This window comes from Leucopleurus acutus (assembly GCF_964270905.1).
Source record: "Leucopleurus acutus genome assembly, chromosome: 19".
Taxonomy (NCBI): domain Eukaryota; kingdom Metazoa; phylum Chordata; class Mammalia; order Artiodactyla; family Delphinidae; genus Leucopleurus; species Leucopleurus acutus.
In genome coordinates, this window is record NC_139161.1 from 9,179,443 (window position 1) to 9,207,112 (window position 27,670).

Here is a 27,670-nt window from a genome sequence, read left to right on the forward strand (position 1 = left end):
CGCTCGGCGGCGGCGGGATGAGTACCCCGTCGTTGCCCCCGGCCTGGCAGCTCTACCTCAAGGACCATCGTGTCTCCACATTTAAGAACTGGCCTTTCTTGGAGGGCTGCGCCTGCACCCCGGAGCGAGTGAGTCCGCGCGGCCTCCCGGAGCCCCCAGGCCCGCCCCGCCCCCAGAGCCCCGCCCCAGGCCCTGAGACGACCCCTCCCGCGGGCCCCGGCCCCTCTGTGGGCCCCCGGGGCGACCCCTCCCGCGCGCTCTGGTCCCTCTGTGGGTTCCCGGGCCCCTGGGGCGACCCCTTCTGCGGGCTCTAGCCCCTCTGTGGCCTCCCGGATCTCGGGGGAACCCCTCCGCTCTGGGGCCTGAGCCGAGCTCTGCTTTGCAGATGGCCGCGGCCGGCTTCATCCACTGTCCAACTGAGAACGAGCCCGACTTGGCTCAGTGTTTCTTCTGCTTCAAGGAGTTGGAAGGCTGGGAGCCAGATGACGACCCTATGTAAGTCCCTCAGGCCAGCCTCGCTGGGCTTCCGGGGTTCCCCAGTTACTTCAGGACCGTTTGGGGGTTTTTTTGTTTTGTTTTTTTACATCTTTATTGGAGTATAATTGCTTTACAATGGTGTGTTAATTTCTGCTTTATAACAAAGTGAATCAGTTATACATCTACATATGTTCCCATATCTCTTCCCTCTTGCGTCTCCCTTCCTCCCACCCTCCCTATCCCACCCCTCCAGGTGGTCACAAAGCACCGAGCTGATCTCCCTGTGCTATGCGGCTGCTTCCCACTAGCTATCTACCTTACGTTTGGTAGTGTATATATGTCCATAGGACCGTTTGTTTTGAGTTGGGCTCCCCCCAAAACATCTGAATTTCGAAGTATTATTGAAGGACCTGCGGCTTTCCAGCCTCGTTTGTGCCCTAAACAGCTGCTGTAAAGGATGAGTCTCTGCTGGCACCTTGGTGATGCTTTCAACCTAATCAAATCTGATTTGGCCGAATGTCCTCCTGGGTGGAGTGTTGAAGAAAGGCTCATTCTTGTAGGTGCTTGATACCTTTCCGGGTAGATAGAATACTGGAGCAGATCCTGTTGTGACCTAGGGATGTCCAGGTGCCTTTCTTGTTTCAGAGGTTTTAAATCTGAAGCTTTTTTTTAATAAATTTATTTGTTTTTGTCTGCGTTGGGTCTTCGTTGCTGCACGCGGGCTTTCTCTAGTTTCGTCAAGCGGTGGCTACTCTGTTGCGGTGAGGGCTTCTCATTGCGGTGGCTTCTCTTGTTGCAGAGCACGGGCTTTAGGCGCACGGGCTTCTGTAGTTGTGGCACGCGGGCTCAGTAGTTGTGGCATGCGGGCTCAGTAGTTGTGGCACGTGGGCCTCAGTAGTTGTGGCTCACGGGCTCTAGCACGCAGGCTCAGTAGTTGTGCGACACGGGCTTAGTTGTTCCGCGGTATGTGGGATCTTCCGGGACCAGGGCTCAAATCCATGTCCTCTGCACTGGCAGGCGGATTCTTAACCACTGCGCCACCAGGGAATCCCTGAAGCTTTATTGAACTACAATTCATACAGCACAAAAACCACCCCTTAAAATAGTACACTCAGTTTTGGTTTAGATTTTGTTCTTTAGGGCATCTAGTTTTTTTTTATTGTGTGCATATATTCATACAGACAACAATATTCCCGTAATGTAATGCCACATTTTCCCCGCACCGTTTTTTCTCCTGTCAGAATCAATTGCTTCCACGGCTTGAACTTTTTTTCCCCCGTAGAGAATCACCGGAGTTGTTTCTCTTCTTGGCAAGAAGAGTGTTGCTGTTTTCCCTAATGTGTTTGCTCTCATGACCCAGTATTGACTGGGATGATATGGTGATCATACCAGGTATCACTGGGGAAATACTGGTTGTATTCTTGGGAGTGAATTTCCAAGTGCTATAATATTTTCAGATTATAGTTACTATTGGCTGTCCTTTTGGAATTTGCGTGGCTGGGTGTTCCTTCCAGCCTGTTCTGGTTTTTGTTTTGGTTTTGGTTTTGCCGTGCCGCGCGGCTTGCGGGATCTTAGTTCCCCAACCAGGGGTTGAACCTGGGCCCTCAGCAGTGAAAGTGTGGAGTCCTAACCACTGGAGCACCAGGGAACTCCCCAGACTGTTCTCGTTATAGTGCTATCCGCTAGCAGGGATAATTCCGAATGCACAGAATGATGGTATGAGGCAGAGGAATTCACTGGAGAAACTGGGTCAGTGGTGCCCTTTTTCCAAACCAACAGATTATGTAATAATTCGAGTGAAATGAGACAACTGCAAATGGTTCCTGGAGGATTTTAAGGGCTTTGACATGTGATACCTTTGGATTTATACTCTAACACTTTTCCTACTAATTGCTAAAGGAGTCCAGGTAGACTACATCAGCCACAGGATATGGGTGGGGCTGGGGGGAGTCCACAGAGCAAGAAGGTGCTGAGACAAGTTGTGTGGGAATGTGGGTCCTGCCCCTGGTTCCGTCCACTTCAGACTTCACCCTCTGCTCCTGAAGCAGAGCAGTGTGTGTCTGTGAGGTGGGGAGGGGGCTGGTGGTAACAAACTGTTGCCTTTCTCCCTTTACCTGAATTTTCTCTGTTGACGTGCTCATGTGTTGCTTTTTCTAGAGAAGAACATAAAAAGCATTCATCTGGTTGTGCTTTCCTTTCTGTCAAGAAGCAGTTTGAAGAATTAACCCTCAGCGAATTTTTAAAACTGGATAAAGAAAGAGCCAAGAACAAAATTGTATGTATTACTGGGAATGAGAAGCAAGCACAAATCCTGTTCGGCATCTTTAGTGCTAAACTCCCTAGCCCGCCACAAGCACTGCATAGACGCCTTTCCTCAGTAAGCACTTTCTGAGCCCCTCTGATGTGTGTGCGTGTGGATATAAAAGCGTAGAAAAGCATCTGTCCTGGAGTGTGGCCTTGGGGTTGTGCAGAGAGAAAAACGGATCCCCTGAGTAGAGGTGTCCTCAGTGTGCGGTTACCTCTGGTGGTGGGACATGTGATGGCTAGGCTGGCATTTCTGCCTTTAGTGACAACTGAGATGGTAGGTCATTTATACGGGGTGTGTTCGTGTGTTAGCAGTGGTGGAAACAGAGGGTTTGGGGACACAGAGTAGACAGCGTGTTGGGAAAGGGGCATTATGTGTGTTGGGAGAAAGAAGCACCAGTCCTACTGGACCTTGAAGGGATTTCTGCAGGCGAACTTAGGCTCTTGCACTGGGTTATTGGAAGAGTGAAACAGTGAGTCCACAAAGAGGCAGCTCCCAAGCAGCCCGGGCTGTAGAGAATTAAGGTTGCCAGAGAAAACCAGGACTCCCAGTTAAGTCTGAATTTCAGGTACACAAGGAGTAATTTTTTTAGTATATCTCACATTTTGTATGGCTGTTTACTAAAAAATTACTCGTTTATATGATGTTCAAATTTAACTGAGCAGGCTCTATCTTTATGTGCTAAATCTGGCAGCTCTAGAGAGAGTAAATATTCAGGTATTTAATCTATTTTTAGCAAAGCCCTGGGCAGGGAGTCCAGACGTACCAGTTGTCTCTGCCACTCACAGACTTTGTGAGTTTAGGCCAGTCTTGGTCGTAGTTTCCCTGCTGTAAAATGGAGGATAGACTTCTGTGGTTTCTCAGGTCCTTTTCAGCTTGAAAATCGTATTCCTTTTTAGAGATCAATAGAAATAATTCTGTGTAATATGGTACCTTTTAAATGCTAAGGACAAAATTGAAAATTTTTTCAGGAAGTGAGAAGAAATCAGTGGTCAGTAAAGCGGTGTATTCGATGGAGGTCTTGGGAACTGCAGTGCTGGAATTGGGAAGGGGGCTAGGGAGGGCCTTCGAGATTAGGGGTCAGCTCACTTTCTGTGAAGCGCCGCAAATGGTAAGTGTGTAGCCTTCCTGGGCCACAGAGTTTCTGTTAGAGATTATTCTTTCTTTGTTTTTTTCCACAAGTGTTTAAAAATGTCAAAAGCATTCTTAGCCATTGGGTTAAGAACGGGCCATGGGCTGGATGGATGTGTCCCACAGGGCGTAGTTTGCCACTCCTGTTCTAGGTAAAAGACAAGCTTTGTGTACTTCAGGAACAGTTGTGAGAAAGGTGTGAGAAGTCCCCCAGATCATTTTAAAATGTATATATTTGGGGGAAATTCCCTGACAGTCCAGTGGTTAGGACTCCGTGCTTTCATTGCCGAGGGCACAGGTTCGATCCCTGGTCGGGGAACTAAGATCCTGCAAGCCATGTGGCGCAGCCGGAAAAAAGAAAGAAAAGGAGATCAAAGAAAATTTAGAATTCAGTCCTTCAGTGGCACTAGCAGCATTTTATCTGCTCATTAGCGACATGTGGCCAGTGACTACTGGACGGTGCAGACAATTGAACATTTTCATCATTGCAAAAAATTCTGTTGGACAGGGCTGCTCTAGAGTGACACCCAATTTTGAGGTTTGTTGCAAATAATTTATCACTGATATAAAAATTCAGGTCCCCTTGTGTCCCTAGGCACATTTGCATGTGAATGGATGTGGACAGTAAGGTTTGAGGTCAGAGTGCAGGGAATGGGCATAACCAGAGGCCTGTCTGCTTCCTGCTAGAGCTCCTGGATGGCCCCTCTAGGGTACATCGCTCCTGGAGGTGGGATGGCGTGCGGACCTCGGCTGTACCGTGGGGTGGAAATAAGTTGGGAGCTGAACTTTTAAACCATTTATTAAGTCAGTTATGGGATTGCAGCACACAGCTGTAAGGCAAACGTTTATCCAGGTGAGATAATTATGTGTTGCAGTTTACAAATACTGAAAACGAGGAACAAGTGTTGTTTGTCGTGATGCTGTGAATTTCTGAGACCCTGCATTTAATTGAGATGCTGCTGGTCAGTTTGACAGGACCACTGGTCAGGCAGCCACCTGGGCCTGACGCTGGGCACGTGTGCGGCTGAGGTAGAGCCGGGGCTCAGGGTCTGACCCTGGAGTGCACCACGTGCTCTCTGCTCCTGCTACTGCATCGCTGCCACCTTCTTTTGAAAAGAAGTTACCTCTGTTGTTTTTCTTATTAGAAAACATTTAACCCAATAGAAGTCTATTGTTTGTTTTTTAATGTGGCAGAGAAATCAGGAGAGTGAAAATTAGGGAGGAGGTTTCTGGATTTGTTGATGTGATTGTCATTTGTCCTCCTGGAGAGAGCACTTAGCAGAATGAAAGGTTGGAAGCCAGATTTAGAGAGCTGCTGCAGGTGGAAGGTTTCTCTGTTTGAGGAGCACGCTGATGCTTGACGGCGTCTGTTTAAGTGAACAAGAAGAGGGCTCCGGACTTTTCTGTGGGAGCTTCAGAAGCAATGTAGGGTAGTGGGGAAGAGCAGGGCTCTGCCACAGACTAGCTGGTACCCCTGAGCTGGCTGCTGCTGTGGACCTCGGTGTCCTCATCTGTGTAATGGGGATAAAGGTGGCACCTACCTCATGGGGACATGGAGCAGTGAGTGAGTTAGGGTGTGTGGAGCAGGTAGAATGGTGCTTGGTACAAGCAAAGCGGTCCATCAGTGTTTTCTGTTATAATTATTGTGGGACAGCTCAAATTAGAGCTAGTTGAGGGGAATTCCCCAGCGGTTCAGTGGTCAGGACTCGGCGCTTTCACTGTTGGGGCCTCGGTTTGATCCCTGATCGGGGAACTGAGATCCCACAAGCTGAGTGGCATGGCCGATAAAAAAGAGAGAGAGAGAGAGAGAGAGAGGCAGATGAGGTGAATGAGGACATTTACCCCATATAGCTGGGCATCTCTATTCGAGCATGCCTAGAGCTTCAGTTTCATGTGTCTATTCTTTATTTCCAGGCAAAGGAAACCAACAATAAACAGAAAGAATTTGAAGAAACTGCAAAGAAAGTCCGCTGTGCCATTGAGCAGCTAGCTGCCTCGGAGTGACGCCATCCCCACCGTCACTGCCCCACAGGGACACAGACACATCCTTTCCAAGGCACAACCCTCAGCATTACCAGCTTTCCTCTGGGGCCTCTTAACTGTGCCTTAGGAAAGGAGAACATCAACACTTTGAAATTAGAATATTTACCTGTATTTTTGGGTTTTTCCTTGAAGGCGGTGCCAGGGGCTATTTCTGTTGTACAGCTGGTGCTAAGTACAGTGACGGATTCTCTTTTTTCTCTTTGGTAGTTTTTGCTTTATTGATTCCTGGACTTAGGGTGAGGGGAGAAGTTTGTCCACGTGGGTAGAGCCCTTTTACAGTGACTTGTCTGGGCTTCACACTGACGACTGGCTGTCCAGCTGAGATGCGATGTGTGAATGTGATCATTGGTCCATTGTGACTGGACAAACAGGATTAAGAATGCCATTTTAAATTTCATTTGCGTAATAATCTCCATATATTGTGTGCACTTCTCATGTTCCAGGTGCTCTGTATTATCTCACGTTGACGGCTGCAGGTCCTGTGACTATACCTTTTTACCGCATCAGGTCTGTGGTGTCTCAGCAGCTCCCTTCCTCCCAGGTGGATTGTACAAACCCATCCCTGCCACGCCTCTGAAGGTGCCCTGTGTGTGAGGTGTTCCTCGCCATCCCATCTTGTGATTTGCAGGTTTACAAGGGGGAGCTATGGGATTAGACCCTAGACTCTGCCTCTGGACTTGATCTGTGTAAGAGCCCTTTCCATGACTGTAGCGTGAGCGGCTGGGGGGTGGAGGGGATGCAGAAGGACTGATGTCTTGAGAGTAGAGCTGCCCTCTTGCTTTTGAGGTCAGCTGAAGATACTTCTTCACCTCCAGTGGCACATGGAAAGTTTGCAACATTTCTCTATAGTGGACGAGGAGAAGGTTGTCCTTTGTGCCAGACAAGGAACTTTCCAGAAGCCTGGCTCACTGCTTCTTCCTCTTTAGTTAGCAGGGCACACAGAGGGGCTTCTTCCTGGGAAGTTTTGCTCTGGACCAGCTGTCATCCATGGACACAGCAGGCAGGGGTGGGACAAAAAATCCAAGGAAGGAGTTCCTGTTCTTAATATTTCTAATACTCTTCGAATAGCTGCTTCCCATTAATGATGTGGCTTAGGCAGCTGGTAATTCCACTGTCTTTCTAATGTGAATCTTCCTAAAGGAATAAATTAATTTAAAAAGTGGATTGGAAAACCTCTTTGGGGGAAACTTCTTAAAAACATAGATGAGTCGTTTATGTTGTTTGCAGTCTTGCAAGATCACAAATTCAGTGATATTTGAGTTTCAGCACCAGCACGGACTGAGCAGAGAGTTGGAGCAGTTGTAAAAAAGGCATGTGGGACACCCACTCCGGGCCCTGACTGTGCCCTCTCACGGTGTGCTTGCCTTGTGGGCTTGGGACTGGCGCCTGTTGAATTGGAGCTGCAGTTTCCTCACCAGTGATGTGGGGATCCTAGAACCTTGTTGCCTCAGCTGGCTTTTTTTATTGTAGCAACATGGTTTTCATTTGAGGAGGAGAGGAATTGAGACAAAGCCCTCGGCCCCTCTGCACAACATTCTGCAATGTTGTTTTCTTTTTTTTGTTTGTTTGAATTATTATTTCACAGAACAGGACAAATTACAATTAAAAGTAAGCACAAAGCCTTTCTTAGTCACTGGGGGCACCAGTGTGAATTTTAGATGGATTTGGAGACAAAGTAAAGCAGCAGGAAATATCTAGCAGCAACTGTCATTTACGAAATTGCTGCACAGTTAGCCGCCCTGGTGAGGCGGAGGGCGCACACTGGCTGCTCCTCCCCGGAACAGTGCAGTGGCCTGAATCCCTTCTAAATGACTTGGCTCAGAGCTGTGGAGACTTGGTGGGCTGCTGCAGGCGATCTGTCAGCCCTGAATGGCTGTGTCTCCATTGCTCAACATCTGTGCCACATTCTCCACATCACCACCTCCGCACGGGTACCCTGCTCTCCTCCCCGAGGCCGGCTCACGCAGGGCTGAGGCCTGATGTTAAGATGATAGATTTGATTTCATCCTCCTTCACGAAGTTAAGCTGCAGGGTGGATTGTTACTGTCCTACTGGAAACCTCTGGGGGTCATCTTGGTAGTTGCCAAGAATAAAAACTATTTCATTTCAAACACTGCAGACCCTACTGGGCTTTTAAAATATTGTTGGCTTTTGGTGGTGGTCCCTTCTTAGCCTGCCAACTGATCCTTCCCGCCCCAGCGGTTGCAGGGGAGGGATGAGTCCCCGCAGAGAGACAGAGCCAGCCTTGGGCTCCTCTGCAAGAGCCACTTGAACCCAGAACCGTTTGTTTGTGTCATCTGGACTCGTTCCGTGTATAAGCCGGCTATGAAAAGTGCACCTCAGACTTAGGTTTTTCTGCCACATCTCAGAGAGTAAAATGAATTTTTCCCTCCAAGTTTGGAGAATATTGCAGAGGTTTTTGTTATGGGGAAAAAAGCACTCCCGCCTTTATATTCATCTCAGCTGCTTACTTTTGATATTTGTGCCAATCTGTAAATGGATACTTCACTTTAATAACTGGTCCTTCCAAACTGGCTTTGTAGAGAAGCGGAGAAAATGTTTTTGCGCTCAGTTTCCTTTGCACAGTGGGTATTGCTGCAGTTCTCGGCTTTGTCGGGCTGTGCTGTGGAGCAAGGCAAAGCTGGGGCCGACCCCTCAGACCATCTTACACATTTCCTCTTCTAGAAACTTTTGTTCTAAAAACCATATTTATTGCTGGACCTTAATGGCCGCCAGCGTCGGGAAGTTTCCTAGACATCTATTAATGAAGTCTAAGACCCTTGCTAAGGGCAACAGCCTCAACCTTCTCTCGAATATGTGTCTGCCTCTCAGGTTCTCCAGGTCGGAGGGAGTCTGGAAGGGTTGTAACTGGTGGTTAATGGTGTCAGGTGTGACATGGTCAGAGCCTGCGGGCAGCCTGGGGAATGGGGATCTTCCATTCTCAGCGCTGGGAAAGATGGAGCGCCAGCCAGCCAGCCATTGCCTGCAGGTTGGCACTCCCTTGGGATGCTGACCACTCTTTGCAGGTTGTACTCACTTAAAAAGAAATAACAATTGCCAGTAAAGTCTAATGTGATCTTACCCGCATTTTTTAGATGCAGAAATGGAGATTCGTAAAGAGGTGAAATAGCTTGTCCAAGATCATACAACTAGTAAGCATTCAGGTTGGAATTTTAATCCAGGCTGTCTATCCCCAAAGCTGGGCCCTCACTGTCTAATGACAGTGCCCAGCCTTGAGGGGGTGCAGCGGGGGATGGCTTTTGGCAACAGCCTGACCCCTGGGGGCTAGTGCTCTAAACCGTCCCCATTCCGTTTTTCAGACAGCTTTGTCACAAAGGCCCTCATGTAAACTGACACCTGCCTGCTGAGCTTCCATGGATCCTCACTGTACAAGTTTTAACTTTTTATTTTGAACTAAGGTTCACAGGAAGTCGTAAAGCTGGAACAGGGTTTCTGGGTACTCTTCGCCCAACCTCTCCTGTCATAACTACAGTACAGTGTCTGGAGTCGCTTCCAGCATCTAAGGCCTGAGCTGAGAGGAGGTGAGCGGTACAGCCCAGCGAGCTCTGAGCCAGGCTTACCATCGCCGGGGAGTTCCTGTCTCGCCCTGGGTGAATCTAGCTCTTGAAGCAAAGAGCCAACTGAGCTGTAGGTTTTCTCTCCACTGGCCCAGCCTACAGCATTTGAGCCGGATTTCAGCTGGCTGGGACCAAACTGGGGCCTAGGTTTCTGTGGCAGTTTTCCACCTGATCTCCAAGGTGGTGACGTTTGTCCATCTGTTCGCTCAGACACTTGAGCACCTGTTCGCCAGGTGCTATGTCCAGGGCTTGAAGCCTCCTGCAGTGAGCTCACAGGTTCCTTGTTCTCTGAATGGTGGGAAGGTACAGGCCACCTAGTAGCCGTATGAGTGTGTCCATGGGAGCACCAAGAAGATGACAAGGAACTCTCAGAGCATCCTGCCTGTCAGGAACGAGGAGGAGGCTGCCAGACGGATGAGGAAGGGAAAGATGTGCCAGGCAGAGGGGACGGGAGGGTCCGTTCTGGGGACAGCAGGTGCATTCTGTGATGAGGGGGAGGGGTGGCTTGCTCCCGTTCCCCTCTTAGCAAAGCCTGTCAAGGCGGCCACGATGAGCCCTTCATAGGCCTGTGAGTCCTGGGAGATGAGTGCGACCAGCCATGCGGCTGCCGCCCTGCACATCAGTGCTTCCCACCTGTGACCCCAATCATTTGAGAACCCTTTAGAAGGGTTGGTTTTTTTTTTTTTTTTTTTTTTTTGCGGTACGCGGGCCTCTCACCGTTGTGGCCTCTCCCGCTGCGGAGCAGAGGCTCCGGACCCACAGGCTCAGCGGCCTTGGCTCACGGGCCCAGCCGCTCCGCAGCATGTGGGATCCTCCCGGACCGGGGCACGAACCCGTGTCCCCTGCATTGGCCGGCGGACTCTCAACCACTGCGCCACCAGGGAAGCCCAGAAGGGTTGGTTTTGACCAGAAGAGTCTACCAGGATGAATTCGCTTCATAATGCACCCTGAGTGAAGGAGCTGACCTGTCGGGAAGGGTGATTTAGGAAAGTTCATTTTCTGTTGGAGGATGTTTGCCAAATGTGGTGAGATTAGTTGTAGTATAGCTGGTGCTGAGCTGCTCTCACAGTAATTTCGCCAGTGGTTTCAGCTGTTTCCCAGTCCTGCGATGGAGGCCATTTATGGCGTCGTCGGCCTGGAGCAGGAAGTCTGTCACTGGACTCAGGCATCCTGTTCTTTCAGCTTCTGTGAGTTAGTTCAGTGTAAGTTTAAAGGAAAGAGGCTTGGTTGCAGCCCTGTTTTGTCACATGTAATTGGGATTTCTTCTATCAAAGATGACGCCTGCCCCTGATTTTGGTGGTAGTGGTCTGATGCTGGCTTTGAAGAGGTCCCGACAGCCTGGTGACAGGCTTGGTGCTCACTAGTTCTGGATTGCAAATTGATGAAAGGAGGATGAATAATGAAAAATAATGGGTCATTCTAAGCGGTACCTTTTCACTGGGCTACGGTATAATTTGGATCCATCTCAAGAGAAGTAGATTGGCGGAATTCATCCAAGTGGCCTCTCAAGGACCAGCACCCACTGTCTGGGGACAATGCAGTCAGTGGCTCTGACTTACACATCTAGGGTTTAAAACCCTGCACCAGGGCTTTAAAGCAATAGGGAGTAGACTGCTCACCTGGCCATCTACACTGCAGCATGAGCAGGGTACATGTCTGTTCCTCTACAGAGACGTGGGGCTCTGGAGGCACAGTGGCCTCAAACAGCACTTGTCGCTGGCCCTGACAGCTGAATCCTGCTCTGTTTAAGTTTTATGGGGTGCAAAGGAGACCCTTTCAAACAAGCTCAGGCGGAGAGGCAGGGGCACTGGGAGGAAGCGTGTGGAGCGTGCAGCCACAGGGTTCCTCTAGTTCTCCCTAAACACAGTCACGATCGTAGCTTAAACACACACAGAAGCAGTGTCCATCTCTGTCATATTGTGAGGTGTGTGTTAGGGTCATTACCTGCTTTTCCAGCTCCACACCACTCTCCCCTCCTCCCCACTCCCAGCACCACCTGCCGCCCTGCCTTTGTAGATGGCTGCTACTCCCTGAGCACCTGCTTTTCTCTGTCTGCCTCCTGGATTCTTTCACCTTCCAGGCCTACTACCCCCTGAGAGAGGAGGGCCCCTGGCTGGCACCCAGCTTCCGGAGCAGGGGCTGGGGGAGGGCTGTCAGGAAAGAGGGTACTGAGACCGCCACAGCTAGGGTCACTCCCACCCCAACCCCGCCGCGTGCCCCTGGCTGTGGCGTGAGGACGACGCGTGGCCTGCGTGATACCACACTGTTCCATGCCTCTCTGTCTGAATGGAAGTATGGTTTCAGTAACTTTGCTAGGACTGCTTTCACTTCCTGATTATATTCCTCAAACCTAGAAGAGCCTGGTAGGGAAAAGGGGGCTGAGAAAACCAAACACTTGGAAATGAGAGCCCTGGGATGACCCTAAGTCGAGAAGCTGCTCGTCTGAGAAGTTTCACCCTCAGTGAGGCCTCTGACCCCCGTCTCTGCCCTGCATCAGGGGAGGGGGACAGCAATGCACAGTCCGGGGACCTGGAGAGGAGGCCCTCCCGTCTCCCAAGATTGAACCCCAGAGAGCCTCACTGCGACAGCCCCAGCCTGTCCGTGCCACACATGTCACAGGCCTGCTTCTGGTGGGGGCCCCTCTGCCTGCCACCCCACGAGCACCGGACACCTGTCCTAGGAGAAGCTTCGTTTATGTTTGTGCGTGAGTGACGGACAGGCAGAGGCTGGCCTTGCCTCACTCGGCATTTGTAATTGGAGCTAAAAGGAAGCAAGACTCCTTCCTTCTGTAGCCCCTCACCAGCCCACCCAGTTCACCAGATCCCTGTGGTGCTTGGTCCTGGGGACTGATGAGGACCAGGACGCAGGGCCAACTAGCAGCCGAGTGCCCCAGCATGTGCGCGCGGGGTGGTGGCGGGCTGCCTGCTGAGCCCCCGCGCGGGCCATTTCAGGCCCCACCCTCCCTCCTCAGCCTGGCCATCTGGGCGCTGAAGAACCGGAGGGTCAGAGAAATTAAGAAATTTGCCCAGGGACCCACAGCCAGCAGCCAGCTCGCTGGGGATGCTGGCGTTTGAACACAGCTCAGGGGCGAGCTGGGCGGGCTATCACGCGATCACCAACAGGTGGGAGTTCCCGACGAACTGGAGGGGCACTGCACCCAGAAGAGCCCCGGGAGTGCCCGCCTGCCGCTCGGCTCCCCACTCCCCGCTCCCCGCGCCCCCTCCCCGGTCCTGCTCACCAAGTGCCCCCCAGCCCTTCTCCCTGGCCCTACTCCCCCAGGTTCCAGAACGCCCTCTCCCCCCACTTTCAGCTCTCTCCACCCCCTAAGTGCCAGCTTCCCGTGCTCCCCCTCACCCTCTGGCTCCCTCTTCTCCCCCATACCCGGCTCCGCTCCGGTCCCTGCACCCCCGACCCGCAAGGCCCGGCTGGGCGCGCTGCTCAGCTTTGCACTGCTGGTGCCGCTGTGGCCAGCGACCGGTACCTCCTGCAGGTGGCGGACGCAGGCAACCACAGCGGCCACCCTCCCACTCGCGGCTCTGGCGCATCTGCGAAGGTACCGGCTGCCCCTCCCCCGCGTGACCCCTTCCCCTCAGACCCAGGGGCCACACCCCCTCCTCCCAGAGCAGCTCTGAGAGGCTGCCCCATCCCCTGCCTGTCTGCCCACAAGGGGGTCTCTCGGGCACCCCTTTCCCCCACCTGTCTTGGTGACAGTCTGGCCGGAGGAGGAAGGGACTCTGGCTCAGGGCCTAGCCAAGGGTGGGAAGTGAAAAGGGGGGCACTGGGTGGCGCCATAAGGACCCAAGAGCCTTCCAGAGCAGGAACCCTTGACGCTCCCCTGGCTTCGCCCTTGGGGGCCTGTCTTGCGTTGGAAGTGATGGCAGGACACTGCTGGGTGACCTGGGACCTTGTCCCTCAACCTCCAAGTTCTGATCTGTCAGATGGGGAGAAAATGATGCCTCTCTGGATGCAGGGCTCGGGGTGGGAGGAATTAGGGAGGGGAGACACGGGCAGGCCCAGCACCCAGGGGTGCTCAGCTGCTGTTCTTGTCACTTGTCTGCAGGGGCCCTGGGGTTGAGCTGGGAGCCAGTGTGCAGGAGGGAGGCCCAGGTGTGGGGAGCTGGGGCCCTGGCAAGGCCAGGGTTCCTCATCCCAGTGACTGGGAGTTGTTTCTTTATTACCGTCCAGGGCTCGGTCTGGTCACCCCATTAGCCCCGGTCCCTGTGAGGCACAGCTAGGGCTGTGGCGCAGGGCCCCTGTTCCCATACCCCCGATGGCCTGACACACAGGCGGAAAACCAGAGCGCCGCGTGGCTTCAGACCCGGGCAGGGGCGGGGAGGGCTTTCTTCGGCGAGGGGTGGGGAGAGGCAGCGGGCTTCCACACGCACCCCAGCTGCGGGCCTCGCCAAGCTGGGGCCAGCCTGGGGTCCTTCCACTGCACAGGACATGCACAGGGTGGCAGGGATGTGCGTGAGCATGAGTAAACGAGTGTGCACGTGTATGTGAGCAAGGTCCGTTTGTGCGTGTGTGTGACACAGTGCCTCCTCGGAGCTGCCGGGGAGGAAGGACAGTGCAGTTTATTCAGCCACCCCACAGGCAGCCCAAGGCTCCAAGGCTCTCCCGGCTTACATGTGTGCGCACGCGTGTGTGCCCGTGTGCGAGAGTCAGAGAGCCCCTTTCTTGTGCAGGCAAAGCCTGGCTTCCACGTGTGGGCAGGCCCAAGGGGGGCCTGAGGGCAGCCTCTCTGCAGTGTTTGAAACTTTTCGACAGGCATCCACGTAGGTCTTATTTGTACATTAAATAAACAAACAAAAGGTCTTGAGCCGTCCAAACCCGTTTGGGGCCTCAACTCCAAGTGGCAGGAGAGGACCTGATGGGGCCCTGTGGCCACCTCTCGGGGCCCTCAGCTCTGGTCGGGGGTGAGAACCTGCAGGCCACCTATCTCTGAGAAGTACAGGGTGGGTCCAGCCCACCAGGTTTTGCGTTCTTTCTGCTTTTTAGGGCAGAACAGCTGCATCCCCCGATTGACCCCTTTGCCACTGAGAGCCTTGACGCCTCCACCTTGGTGCAGCGCCTCATCTGTGCGTGCTGGTGTGGCAAGCATTTCCCCATCCTTCCTTAATCTCCAGGCAAGGCTCAGAACCCCCTCATCCTAGGCCCACAGAACTGCTTCCAGCTGGACCCTTTGTTGCCCAGAGGACATTGCCATATGTATCTGAAAAACCCTGTGACTGGCCTCAGCCCCCATGCTCTGCTACTGGCTTGTGATCACAGGCGCCCGACCCCCAGCCTGTCCTGCCCTCCCTATGCCCCTTCTTGACTCTCCTTTATGTTTCCAAGTGGGTCTACCCGGTGGGCATCTCCCACCTGGTGAGTTGGGGGCACGTCTCTGCTGCCCCAGAGAAGCCTGGGAGGTTGGGGAGGGCACTGGGAAGCCTCCCTCACCCTGGGCCTCAGGAAGGCTGTGCCAGGACAAGGGGTGGCCCCTGGGAGGGTCAGGTGGTTACCGTGGAGACATCAGAGGGAATCGGATGGCCCAGCTCCTCCTCTGGCCAAGGCCAAGACAGTCCCGAGCGTCCTACGAAGGAGGACCTCCAGGCAGACAAGGCTCTGAAGTGCTCAGCTGGGCTTTCCTTGGGGGGCCGGTCCGGGTCCCCTCCTGCTCCCTGAAACCCCTCTCCCGGCAGCGCTGCACTGAGCCCTCGTGGTGGTCCTGCCCCCGAGCCTTGTCCTTGTCGTGTGCGGCCGGCTCCGTGGCCTCCTCGGCTCCCCGGCCCAGAGCTTCCCCCGGCTGCTCTTCATGGGCTGCCGCTTCTTGTTGGGGGGTGAGTCTGGGGGCTGTGAGGGCCGCAGCTCCTAACAGTGGGGTGCTGCCTCTCCTGCTGCCCCATCCCCTATGCCCCCAACCCCGCTGCTCTGAGCCTGGGGGCCCACCCTGGCCGTTGAGCTGCAGCAGGCGGGGGCGCCCTGGGTGGCTCTGGGGCCTCTGTAGGGGCAGAGATTCTGATCGTGAACCCAGAGCCAGGGACTGGGGCTGGGGAGCCCCAGGGTTGAGCTTCCAGGCGCAGGAGGAACGAGGATCTCGGAGGGGTCCCAGGAACTGCCCCACTGGACCTGCACGAGGGGTGGCGGACCAACCCGCACCTGTTCCCTGTCCTTCCCAGATCACATTGGTGAGGGGGCAATGCAGGCAGGGGGTTGGCATCTGCCAGACAGGGTGAGACGGGACCTTGGAGTCCTTGGCAGTGGCCGCAAGCCAGGCCCAGACTGCAGCTAGTAACAGTGCATGTGCTGGCGTACGTCTAGCCCACAGGCTCTGGGCCGAGCCCTCCCTCAGGGACACAGCGTTGCAGGCACTCGGCTCGCATCTTCCTGCTGAGATGTCCGAGGATTCCCCGAGCTCAGCAGGAAGCTCATCCTGGAGTCCTCTTCACTGCCTTTCTGTGCTGTCTGCCCCAGCCAGCCACCCACCCGCTGTCCCCAGCTGCCCACGGTTGGCTGTCGCTGACCGTGGGTCGGAGGCTCCTCAGGGTCAGTCCTCAGTGACCCCTTCCATCCAGGGCCAGCCCTGAGCCGAGTCTGGTGTCCTGGGCCAGCTCCACTGTCAGGGCTGTGGCACGAGGACCAGAACACACCGGCCTGGGGCTCCCTCCTGGGCAGGCCTGCGTCCTCCCCAGGGGCTGCTGGGCCCTTTGGGAGGCCTTGGTCAGGAGGGAGTAGGTGCCAGTTGCCAGGGGGACCAGCAGCCTGGGTGTTTGGTGTAGAGAATGAGAGCAGGAGGAATTTGTATTGAATTGGTATTGTGCTTGGAACCAAGGCACTGGCCAGTGGGTGGAGGGAGGGTCTGCAGGCAGCTGCTAGGGGGCGCTCCGCTGGCTCCGAGGGCGGGCCGGCAGTGGGCCTGGTTCCAAGAACACCCTGTCTGCTCCACTGCTCAGAGGCCAGACTGGCTGCACCTCTGCTTTCCTTGCATGGCGGGTACCTGGTGGAAATGGATCATCTGACATCACCGTCAGGAGCCCGCACAGGTGGCCCGGGTGAGGCCAGTGCTGGCAGATGCACCAGCTCTGGGGGCTCTGAGACAGGAATGTCACACCAAGGGGACCTGTGTGAGGCCAGATCACCCCAACCCTCCCCATCACCATCATCACTGCAAGAAAAGGGAGGGACACAGAGAGCTCCAGCATGACACTGGCTGGGTCCTGAGCTAGGGGGTTGGGGACGGACAGGGCCTGGGGTGATGAGTTCCACAGCCATCACCCCAGGCTCTGTCCCTTCTCTGGGTCCCAGTGAGATCCGGACCTGGCCCTGAAGGTCAGATCTGGTCAGCCTCTTGCTGTGGCTGGGCAGTGTCCCGAGGGAGCACCGTACATTCCCTACAGCGGGCACCAAGGGCAGGCCCCGACGTCAGTCTGCAGCTGTGGGACAGGGGCTGACTCTCTGGGCTGGTCCCTCTGAGCCTGGGTGGACAGGCAGGTGTCCCAGCGCCCAGCTCGTCGCTTGCCCCTGGCCCTCCAGGGTCACCAGGCACTATATGCAAAGCCAGTCTTCTTCCTTTGACTGTGCAGAGATGCAGGGTCGGAGGAGGAGGGCATCCTCGTCTGGTGAAGGACAGGGGTTAAAACAGGAGTTATAGGAAGGGGCTGAAACTCAGACCTGGGGAGGGGAGAGGGCCTCTGGAAAGAGGTACACTGAGCTAGGGCCAGAGGGGGAGGCTGGGGCCCAGTAAAGTGGGGAGGGGGAGCTGTGAGGAACAGGGGACGGAAGTGCAGGTCAAGGGCCTGGCTCAGGATGTCTGATCAGAGCTCCAGAGCTCCCCCCACCCTTCCCGGCTGCCAGTACAGGTCACTGGCCATGTACGTGTGTGTGTGTGTGTGTGTGTGTGTGTGTGTGTGTGTGTGTGTGTGTTGGGAACTGCAGGGGGTATGGGAGGGTGCTGTATGTGGAAGCAGTTATGTGAGTAGGGACCATGTATCGGGGGTGTAGGCTGTGCTGTTTGCAAGGCGGTTTTGTGGAGTGAGGACTGAATCGGAGCCTCCGTTTTCCCCAAAGGCCAGTGGCAGAAGCTTCCGAGGCTGTGTCTGCGCACCCACCTTGGCCAGGGGCCCAGGCAGGGCAGGCGTCCCCAGCAGGCAGACGCGCTGAGTGGTCACTGCACCCCCTCCCCCAGGCGCCCTGACCCTGGCAGGGGTCAGCACCTATATCAGCTACTCACACCTGGCCTTTGCTGAGACGGCCCGCCAGGACGGCCCCCGACACGTGCAGGACATCCGCATCAGCTTTGGCTGGTCTGTGGCCCTGGCCTGGGGCTCCTGCCCCTCAGAGGCACCCAGCGGCATCCTCCTGGTCACAGAGGCTCGAGCCCTCAGCCTGAGCCGGCAGCCGGGCGCCCCCCACTCTGTGGGCATCTGAGTCCCAGGCAGGCAGGTCATGGCAGAGGGGCTCGGTTTCCCTGTGCATCTCCTGAGAGTGGGTGGTCAGAGCCCGGCCCTGAGAGGCCCCAGGAAGGAGGCTGGGAGCTCAGTTCTGAAGGCCTGGCTGGAGTCCTGGCTGGGAGGGGTGGCCTTGGGGTGAGCAGAGGGCTGAGAGCAGAGCTGAGAATCCCGACTTCTCTTGCTTAATGTCTGGGGGGCTCCTCTGCTCTGTTGTTTCTTTAGGGCCTAAGTGGTTTAGCCTCCTCTTAGAGGTGAGAAAGGTTGAGTCCCAGAAAGAAGCAGCAGCGAAGGGCTGAGGGCCGGCTTGTGGTGGTCGCGTGAGGGTGCTGCAGGCTCCTGGGTGGTCAGCGGGCCTCCTGGCCTCTTGAGGCCATGGCTTGCGCTCGCCGCTCCCTATCAGTCCTGGTGTGCCACAGCTGCCCCCATTCCTAGGTACCTGAGTCAGGCGAAAAAGCTACCCCAGTCCTCAGGAGGGGGCAGTTCGAGAGAGAAGCAGGTATCCGGCAGACACCCCCTGTGCCAGGCGCCGTGCTGAGCGCTGCCCGCTCGTCCACTCTGCTCGTCCAGTCTCCCAGTCACCCTTCACAGCAGTTACCATTCACCCATTTTACGGAAGGAAGACTTAGGCCCAGATCACCCCAGAGCAGATGGCAGAGCCCGTGCCCACGCAGGCCTCTATTCTGTCCTCTCCCCGCCCCTCCCCAGGGCAGGCGTTGCTGGGGAGGGGACTGAGGACTGGGGGGACCCCTCGGATGTGCAGGTGCAGGGGGAGCTGAGGGGGCTGGACATGCCTTTGTTCCCCCTGTTTTCAGGCCTTTGTCCCCGTCCTGGTGCTGCTCCTTCTGAGGGGCCGGCGCTCCAGGACCCGATCCTGGTCTGCAGCTCCCTGGGGAATGTCTGTGATTGCCAGGGCCGTGTGGGCCCCTGAACAAGCAGGTGTGCAAGTCCTATGGGGCGGGGGAGCCATGCCAGGGTGGAGAGGGAGGGGCTGGGTGGGGGCCACCCAGGGTGGCAGAGGCCAGAGCCTGGAGTTCTGACTGCAGGCTCCTTGAACGGAGGCGCACCCAGGCCTGGTGCTCCTCTGAGGCCAGACAGACAGGAATGTGGTCGGCCCGCCCACGCCGGTCATCATGGTCTAGGGAGGCTGAGGCTCCTCTCCTCCCATGCTGGGCAGTGCCTGAAGCCCTCCTTGGCCTTTGTTTCAGGTTCAGGGCCCTCCTGAGTCTGGGGTGTGCGCTGGGGCGTCCATGGCGGCCTCTCTTGTGCCTTGATCTCCCCCCCCCCGTCTCCCTTTATTGCTTGGGAAGTTACAGGAAGCTCTGGGGGCATCAAGGGAGTCCCACTGAGGGACAAAGAGCTTGGGGGTTAAGTGGGGGCCTCCCTTCCTACTGGTGTTTTAAGCATTTAACATTGTGCCAATTTGTCCTTAAAGAAATCAGCTCGTTCTGTGTGCAGTTAAACCTTTACTCTCTTAAAACTTTTTAGAATAGACAATACATGCCCATGGCTTACAAACAGTGCAGGGAAACCCTGTTACCAGCTGTGTGTGTGTGTGTGTGTGTGTGTCCATCCAGAGACATCCTATGTGTCTGTCTGTCTGTCCATCCAGAGAGAGACATCCTGTGTGTGGTCTGTGTGTCCGTCCATCCAGAGTCGTCTTCGGCAGACGCATTGAGCTCCTTCTTATTTCTGGTCAGCACAGGCAGGGATGACTCCTGGGGCCTCACGTTGGATCCAGTGTCTGGCTTTGTGGGCAGGTCCTCTCAGCTTGGGAGGCTCTTACCTGACCTCTCCCTCCTCTCACACAGGGCTTCTCGTGTGGGTTTGCTGGGGGTCGGGGTGTGGGAGAGTTTAACCCTGGGCCTCTCTGACTGCAGACAGGCTGGGGCTCCAGGCATGGACGCTGGAACAGACACACACGGGTGGCCCTGGGATCCTAGAACTCCCTGAGGGAGGGTGGAGAGAAGGGGCACGTGCCCCTCCCCTGCTTCTAGAACAGACCTGTCCAGGACTCAGTGAGGCCAGCCCAGGCAAGCCTCCGTCTCTGGCTGGCCGAAGTCCACAGTGGGTGTTTCACGTTCACTCTAGCTCCTAGCCCAGGTCTTTTTTTTTTTTAATTAATTAATTAATTATTGTCTGTGTTGGGTCTTCGTTGCCGCGCGCAGGCTTTCTCTAGTTGTGGCGAGCGGGGGCTACTCTTCGTTGTGGTGCGCGGGCTTCTCATTGCGGTGGCTTCTTTTGTTGTGGAGCACAGGCTCTAGGCGTGCGGGCTTCAGTAGTTGTGGCTCGCTGGCTCTAGAGCGCAGGCTCAGTAGTTGTGGCGCATGGGCTTAGTTGCTCCGCGGCATGTGGGATCTTCCCGGACGAGGGCTCAAACCCGTGTTCCCTGCATTGGCAGGAAGGGTCTTGACTGCAACTTCCTGAATAGCTCCAAGAACTCCCACAACTGCTCAGCTAAGCCTCTCCCTAATTCCTGGACCACAGAAACTATGAGAAGTAATGAAGGATTCTTGCTGTTTGGGGGTAGTCTGTTACCAAGCAATGGATAACGACTACGGTACATATTTTGCAGGGCAGGGCGGGAGACACTGCAGAGGTTTAGAGTTGCTGGCTTTCTTCTGATTATTATTGTCACCCCTCAAGCACAAGAGAGTGGTTCTGGGGCCTTGGGGAGCCCCAGGAGCTGCATCTCCCAGAGTATACATAGATCTAGATTCTTCTAAGGGAAGGAGGCAGGGACTTCCCTGGTGGTCCAGTGGTTAAGACTCTTCACTTCCACTGCAGGGGGCCTGGGTTCGATCCCTGGTCAGGGAACTAAGGTCCCACGTGCCATGCAGTGTGGCAAAACGATATAAATAAATAAATAAATAGTTTTTTTAAAATGAGGGAGGCAAAGAAGGAGAGTCCTCAGCTTCAGCCTCTTTGGCCCGCCAGATGCCTTCTCTCCTCGTGTCACTCACATTCACCATCATGCCTCCAGCCCGGGCCCTCTCCCGAGCACCATGCCTACGCTTCCGACCACTTCTAACGACTTGTGCACCAGGGCTAAAACGACACTCTCAAACTGAAGTCATCCTCTACCCTCACAAAGCTAGTCCTCCTCCCATGATTCCTACTAAGGGCTTTCTACAGCACTGATGTGATGGCCTGTCGCCCCTATTTAAAAAAATCCATACACACATTCACAGATTCATATATATACATACGTATGTATATATCCAGAAAGAAATAACGCAAAAATGTTAACAGTGGTTATTCTTAGGTGGTTTTTAAATATATATTTTGTCCAGGTTTTCTTGTTAACTTCAGCAGGAGGGTAGTCTTAACCACTGAGTCTGCCTAAATTAAATTACCCCAGGAGTTGCTAGAAAGGAGATCCTGTCCCAAATTATGTGCAGCAATGACATATTATTTCATAAGCACAAAAATTTTATTGTTTAAAAAGGTAAATACAGATGAGATGACTGTGAGGTAAAGCCCCAGCCCCCTACTAGGCCACCCAATACCAGTGTCCATTTCTGTGTCCTCTCACACTTCCTCCTGCAAGTCCCCAAGATGCTTTCATGAGCCATGTGGCTGCCTCCTGGGCTGTGCTGGGAGAGCCAGCATGGGGTCCCACCTGTCCCTGCATGCTTGGGCCCCTGTCCCGGACACAGGGGCACGCGAGGTTTGCTGGATGAACAGGTGGAAGGCCTCACCCCATATGTCATGGAGGTGAAGGGGTCCAAGGAGACCAGTGGATGACAGGGGTGTTGTTTTACTGCCTCTCCTCCCACCCACTCCCTGGGGACACCTCCACTCCCCGCCTCCCTCCATCCCACCCAGGGCACAGGGTCTGTCACCCCATCCTCAGGGCCCTCAGCACGAACGCCCACTTTCCCAGCGCCAGCTTGGTGTCCTCTGCAGAGACATCGTGGTGCCACACGGCTCGCACTGACCGCTCAGTCCAGGGGACAGCAGCACACGCACCGCGTGGCCAGTCTGGGCCACCTCGTCAGCGCTCATGGTCTGCAGGCGCTGGCACAGCTCCTCGGGCAGCAGCCCATCCACCCTCACCATCACCATGTTCGTCTCTACGGTGGTGAGATCCATGGAGCAGACAGGGGATGCCAGTTCCTGAGCCCAGGTCCTGTGGTAAGTGGAGCCCAACCCCAGTACCCCACCACTATCCCTACCACTCCAGCCGTGTCACCCCAGGAGAGGCAGAGGACAGCCCAACTGTAGTGGGAGGAAAAGAGGGAGTCTTATTCCTAACATGGGCAGGCTTGGCTCTGCTACTTTACAGCTCCGTGACCTTGGACAAATCCGTTAACCTCTTGGGGTCTAGGTTTCCTCATCTGTAAAGTGGGGACATCATGGGGTTGTTGTGAGGACTCAACCCAAGTTAAAGGCTACATTCTGCTGGATCCTGTAGAAAATTACTAACACGCACTGGGTGCCTACTGGTCTAGGACCTGCACGGGTTGTGGCCTGGTAAAGCATAGACCACCTGGATCCCACCCCTGCTGGTTCAGCGGCTAACCTTCACCTTCTAGAGTTGGAAGGATGCACACCTGCTGGGGGTTTGGGCCCGGCTACAGGGGACCCCCAAGGCACACCCCTGGGGCCAAAGGGAAGTGGGGGGTGTCCAGGCACCTCTGGAAAACCTCTGGGCGTTCTGGTGGTCCTTCAGCAGCACCTCCTCAGCGTCAGTCAGTCCCACCAGGGCAGCTACCGCCAGCACCCCCGCCTGGCGCATCCCCCCACCCAGGGCTTTCCGGAGGCGCCAGGCTTCTTCAGTGAAGCCCTTGGGTCCCCCAACCAGGGCCCCCACTGTTGCGCCGAGGCCCTGGGGGAAGAGAGGAGAGTCCTCCACGGGTGTGCATCTCTGTCCTCGGGAGGGGGCAAAAGGGACAGGGATGGGCGACACTGTGGCCTCATCAGGGGAGGGGGTTAGAGGGGCCCAGCATGAGCGGCTGTCAACATAGGAGCTCGGGGACCCAACTCGGCCTCTTGCTGTGGGCATCTCTACCCTCCTGTGTCGGGGGCGGCCCAGTGGCTTCCCTACCTTGGAGAAACAGAGAGACACAGAATCACAGCGCTCCACGATGCGGGCAGGGGGCATGCACAGAGCCACCGCGGCGTTCATCAACCGGGCCCCATCCAGGTGAACCTGGACCCCATAGCTCCGGGCCAGCAGGTGCACCTGGGGGTGAGAGGCAGGAGGGGTCAGAGGGCCAGGCTGGGGGGAGGGGCAGAGGGAGGATGGGTCTCCAGAAGATCACTGGAGGGTCACTGGGCTCGTGTCCTTGAGGGGGACAGGAGGGGTTTGAGTCAGGAGAGCTGGCTGGTGACAAGCTTGGCCATCTGGCACCCGAGCAGTCACTCTGGGCCTGGGCCTGAGGCTGTCCTCTGTGAAAGGGGGTCAAGGATAAGGGTTTTTTTTTTCTTTTCTTTTTTTTTGGTGGTACGCGGGCCTCTCACTGCGTGGCCCCTCCCGTTGTGGAGCACAGGCTCCGGACGCGCAGGCCCAGCGGCCATGGCTCACGGGCCCAGCCGCTCCGTGGCATGTGGGATCCTCCCAGACCGGGGCATGAACCCGCATCCCCTGCACCGGCAGGTGGACTCTCAACCACTGCGCCACCAGGGAAGCCCGAGGATAAGGGTTTTATCTCCTGTTTATGGCGGGCTCACTGTGGGCCAAGCGATGAATGCCTCATCTTACTGAAGCCTCGCCGCAGCCCTATTGGAAGGATGCCCTCAGTCCCCTTTCCCAGGTGAGGAATAGGTCTGGAGGGTTAGCGCTCAAGTTCTCGCAGGGGAGAGTGGCAGAGCCCAGCCCTCGCACGCTGGCCCTAAGACCAGACCAAGGTGGTGCCGCTTGGGGACTCGCCTCCCTGAGGACTGGGTCTCTGCTCTTTGGAGAAAAGCTTGGGCACTGGGGCAATAATTCCCTTTGCATCTGTGCCTAGAACCGCACCCATGTCTCCCACAGCAGTTCTGGCCACTGATGGGCACCCAGGCATGTATCAGAGGGGACTAAACCCCAGGAGAGGGGCCTGAGGGACAGAAAGCCGGCAGCTGGCTAGTGGTGGGGGCACAGTGGTGGGGCCGGGCCTGGCTGGCATAGGCACTCGATGGGGAGCACCCGGCCCCCTGAGCTGCTGTGGGCGTCCTCCAGGCAAATGAGCTCACAGACCGGGTGGGAGCGGCTCCCAAGGCTCCGTGCAACCAGCCCCTCCAGCTCAGCCAGGTCCAGGGTGCCATGGGGCAGGTCTGGGAGGGGGTGGGAGTGTGCCCCAGCGATCTGCAGGTGTGGGCGTAAAAATGATGAGGTCCAGGGGTCCAGCAGCACCTCCCACCCCTGTCCTGTCTGCTCCTCCCCAGCTCTGGGCCGAGAAGCCATCCCCCTGTGCTGTGGACGTGGGCATAGACATCCCAGCTAAGGGTGGGGGAGGACTGAAGGCACCATGTTTGCTTGAGAGGCTGCGGTCCCTCCTCCCTAAGCGCCCAGTGCTCTGGGTTCCCACTAGGGGGAAGCAGGGTTACAAGCACAGCCAGCAAACCGACTGGCCTGAGCCGAGCCCGCCCCTGTGTGGTCAATCTGGGAATGGCTCTCCTTACTGCCTTCCCTGGAGAGGCCACCATTTCTCCCTCTGCAGGTCCCAACTTGGTGCCTGGGAGGCAGGTTCTCACCCCACGTGCTGAGCATCCTGTGCTGGCCCCAGGCGAGCGGTGCTGGGCCCTTACCTGAGCCACCCCGCCCTGCTCCTGGACGTGGAGGTGGCACTCCTGCCCAAGGAGGAGCGGGGAGCCCCGGCGCTGGCAGTGATACATCACTAAGGTAGATGGGGTGGGGGACAGCGTTGGCACCGAGTCCCATGGGGCCCATCTATCCCCAACCAGCTCAGCCGGACTGACCCCTAAGGCCACAGCTAGCTCCCAAGTGCCTTATGCCAATTAGGAAAGAGCGCTCCTTCAAGACACCTTCCTGCCATGTGCTGGAAAACCATCCCACTAAGTCCACAAGTCTAAGACGGTGACCCTGTGGATCATTGGGCGCTGCACACCCTACACCCCTGTGCCCTGCAGCCCACCTGCAGGGTATCTCCTGCGTGGGGAAGCCAGCCATGATGCTGCTGTTTGGGGAATAAGCAGCCCAGGGCACGGGCACCAGTCAGGCCCTAGCAGGAAACAGAGGGCACACGCACCCTGGGAATCCGGAGTATTTGATAAAGGGGCAATTTACAAAGGTGTGGCAGCATGCTGGGAAGTCACGAAGTTCAGTGCAGGACCCCCAGGCAGGAAGGGGTGAGAGGAGGGTGTGGTTACAGGTTCCAGATGGCTCGGAGCCCCACTGACGTTGTCACAGCCCCCAGCACAAAAGGGAGAAGCATGGAGGGAGGGCCTGGAGGGCAAATGGAAGTCACCCCGCGCTCACCAGAGATGAGGTTGGCCATGGTGTTTGTGGGCACGAACAGGGTCTGCTCCACCCCGAGCAGCTCCGCAGCCGCGGCCTGAAGCTCTGAGGTGGGAAGGGATGGGGGCGCGGCGGGGGGAGCCCATCAACAATGGCACTTTTCAAATTCCTCTCTTTGCTGACCCCATGAGCTCTTTGTCCGGATGAGGGCATCTTGCCCAAGGCTGTGGTGAGTAGCCAAGCAGGACACCAGCCCTGGTCTGCCAGCTGCAGCCTGTGGTCTTGGTGGCTGCACATCTGGGTCCAGGGGCCCCTCAGTCGACCCTCTGTGCCCCGCCTCCTCCTGGGCCATGTTCTCCCCACACACACTGAAACTCTGTGGTTTGAACCCTCCTGTCCCACCCAGACCTCACACCTGTCTCACTTCCTTTCCCATCAGTCCCTTGCAGGTGGGGCCCTGCGGTTTCTCTGCTGACTTCCTCTCCCAGAACAGAAGGACTGGAGGAGACTGGGGGGATGGAGGGGGCGGGGCTTCCGGCTCCGGCTTTAAAGCTCACTGTGGCTCCCCTCTGCCTGTGGCATACAGTATGAAGCCTTTGCCGTGACATTCAAGACCGGTGGGATCTGCCTTCTGCCTCCCCTCCAGGGACAGGAATGCTCTCCTGCACACCCACTCCAGCCCCATTCCCCATCCATATCCCAGACACCTTTTGCACCACTCTGCTTCTGCTTCTGCAGTTCCCCTGCCCGGTGAGCCAGCACTCCCTTCCCTGCCCAGGGTTGGGGGTGGAGCACTTCACTCATCTTTTAAGAGGTTCCTCCACAAAGTCCCCATTTCCTGTGAGTCCCATGTCCCCACCTGCCAGTCCCCAAGGCACTCTCTGTGGATGCACGTTAACCCCAGCACCTCCCTCACCTCAGTGGGGGTGACTGTCTCTGCATCAGGTGGCCTGCTGAGCAGTGGGTCAGCATCTTTGAAGTTTCAGGCAAAAGTGGGTGTCTGCTGGATGCATGATCAGCCCCATCACCACCTGACCCCACATCCAGGCCCTCAGGGCTCAAGTGGTAACCCTCAGGCTTGCCCCTAGCACAGCTGACGGTCCTACACACTCCAGCAACAGCAATGGTTCACTAAGGCAGCAACTCAACCCAGGGTGGTGGCACCAGTCACCATCTTGAAAACACTCCCTAGGTTTTTAGAACCCACTCCTCGGGGGTGGGGGGGAATGCAGCCTGTGGAGAATCCCCTTTTCTAGGTGGGTTTTCTCTTTGTCTTCGTGTGGGAAGGTGGTGGGTGCAGGACAATAGCTAACGGTGCTAGAGTGAGAAGGCCTGGGTTCAAGTCCTGTTTTGCCATTTATTCGGTATGGGAACTTGAGTGCCTGGCTCAGCTGCTCGGAGTCCTCCTCTGCAAGAATGAGATAACACCCATCTCATCGGGCAGTGGGGCCACACTTTAATGAGCACACAAGTCACCCGGCGATCCTGTTTTAACTTGCAGATTCTGGCTCAGGAGGTCCGGTGTGGGGCCCGAGAATCTGCATTTCTAACAGGCTCTCGAGTGATGCGTCAGACTGAGCCGCAAGGACGCCAAGCGCAATGCCTAGCCTGCAGCTGAGCCGCCACCCCGGGTCCCGGGCCACCTCTCCCCCCGCCAGCACCATGGACAGCGCACTGGGGTCGCCGCGAGGACCCCCGGCCCCGGCCTGCACGCCGGGCTCACCGCGGACGGTGGGGTCCTCGCCGTAGTCGTCGTCCCCCACAACCGCCTCGGCCATGGAGCGCCTCATGGCCGGCCCGGGCTTGGTAACCGTGTCGCTGCGCAGGTCCACCACGTGCGTCGGGATCCCCGCCTGGCTCCCAGATCCCCGCGCCCAGAGGGCCCTCTGCTGCTGGGTCGCAGCCCGGGCCAGTCTGCGGAGCATGGCGGGGGCAGCGCTTGGCTCCCCCGCCCCGACCTCCCCGGCGAGGGCGACCGGGAGCGGCAGGATCCGAGCAGCAGGACCTTCCGAACTTCGGCCGCGGCCGACCGTGGCTGGCGGGACGGCTCCGCGGCACGCTGGGAGTTGTAGTTCGGCCTTCGTCACGGCCGGCACCGCGCAAGTCCGGGAGAGGGCCCCCGCGGCATGCTGGGAGTTGTAGTACGACCTTCGTCGCGGTGTGCGACGCGCGAACCAGGGATGAGGGAGAGGAAGAGTTCTGCTTACCCAAGAAGAAACCGAAACCAGGCAAGTTTTTATAGAGCAGACGCTCATGTGCTTCTTACCGTGTGCCCCGCACTGTCCCAGGCACTTTACAAGTGTGA

The 27,670-nt window shown here is 56.3% G+C and overlaps 3 protein-coding genes across 4 annotated transcripts; 2 read left to right on the forward strand and 1 right to left on the reverse strand.

Moving 5' to 3' along the window:
• Positions 1-17: 17 nt before the first annotated feature.
• BIRC5 (baculoviral IAP repeat containing 5) lies at positions 18-6,993 on the forward strand (the record flags this gene model as incomplete). Of its 2 annotated transcripts, XM_082860712.1 has the most annotated exons (4): positions 18-128; positions 386-495; positions 2,635-2,752; positions 5,828-6,993. In XM_082860712.1, 4 exons carry the CDS (start codon positions 18-20, stop codon positions 5,915-5,917), a joined length of 429 nt encoding a protein of 142 aa, XP_082716838.1. In that variant the 3' UTR covers positions 5,918-6,993. The 2 variants fall into 2 exon arrangements, with proteins under 2 accessions (XP_082716838.1, XP_082716837.1); XM_082860711.1 differs by lacking the exon at positions 5,828-6,993 and having other exon boundaries at positions 2,635-3,294.
• A 5,435-nt stretch (positions 6,994-12,428) lies between these two features.
• Positions 12,429-17,943, forward strand: TMEM235 (transmembrane protein 235; the record flags this gene model as incomplete). Its single annotated transcript, XM_082860770.1, is given in 9 exon segments — positions 12,429-12,536; positions 12,657-12,775; positions 12,863-12,987; positions 12,990-13,052; positions 13,055-13,087; positions 14,533-14,550; positions 14,553-14,612; positions 15,231-15,356; positions 17,702-17,943. Coding segments are annotated over 9 exon segments (894 nt in total).
• Positions 17,944-21,804: 3,861 nt separating this feature from the next.
• On the reverse strand, positions 21,805-27,290 carry LOC309975543 (uncharacterized protein; the record flags this gene model as incomplete). The annotated part of the gene is given in 9 exon segments (XM_082860738.1): positions 21,805-21,920; positions 21,923-22,095; positions 22,142-22,184; positions 22,602-22,794; positions 23,014-23,151; positions 24,067-24,252; positions 24,696-24,784; positions 25,387-25,470; positions 27,089-27,290. Coding segments are annotated over 9 exon segments (1,224 nt in total).
• Between the last annotated feature and the right edge of the window lie 380 nt (positions 27,291-27,670).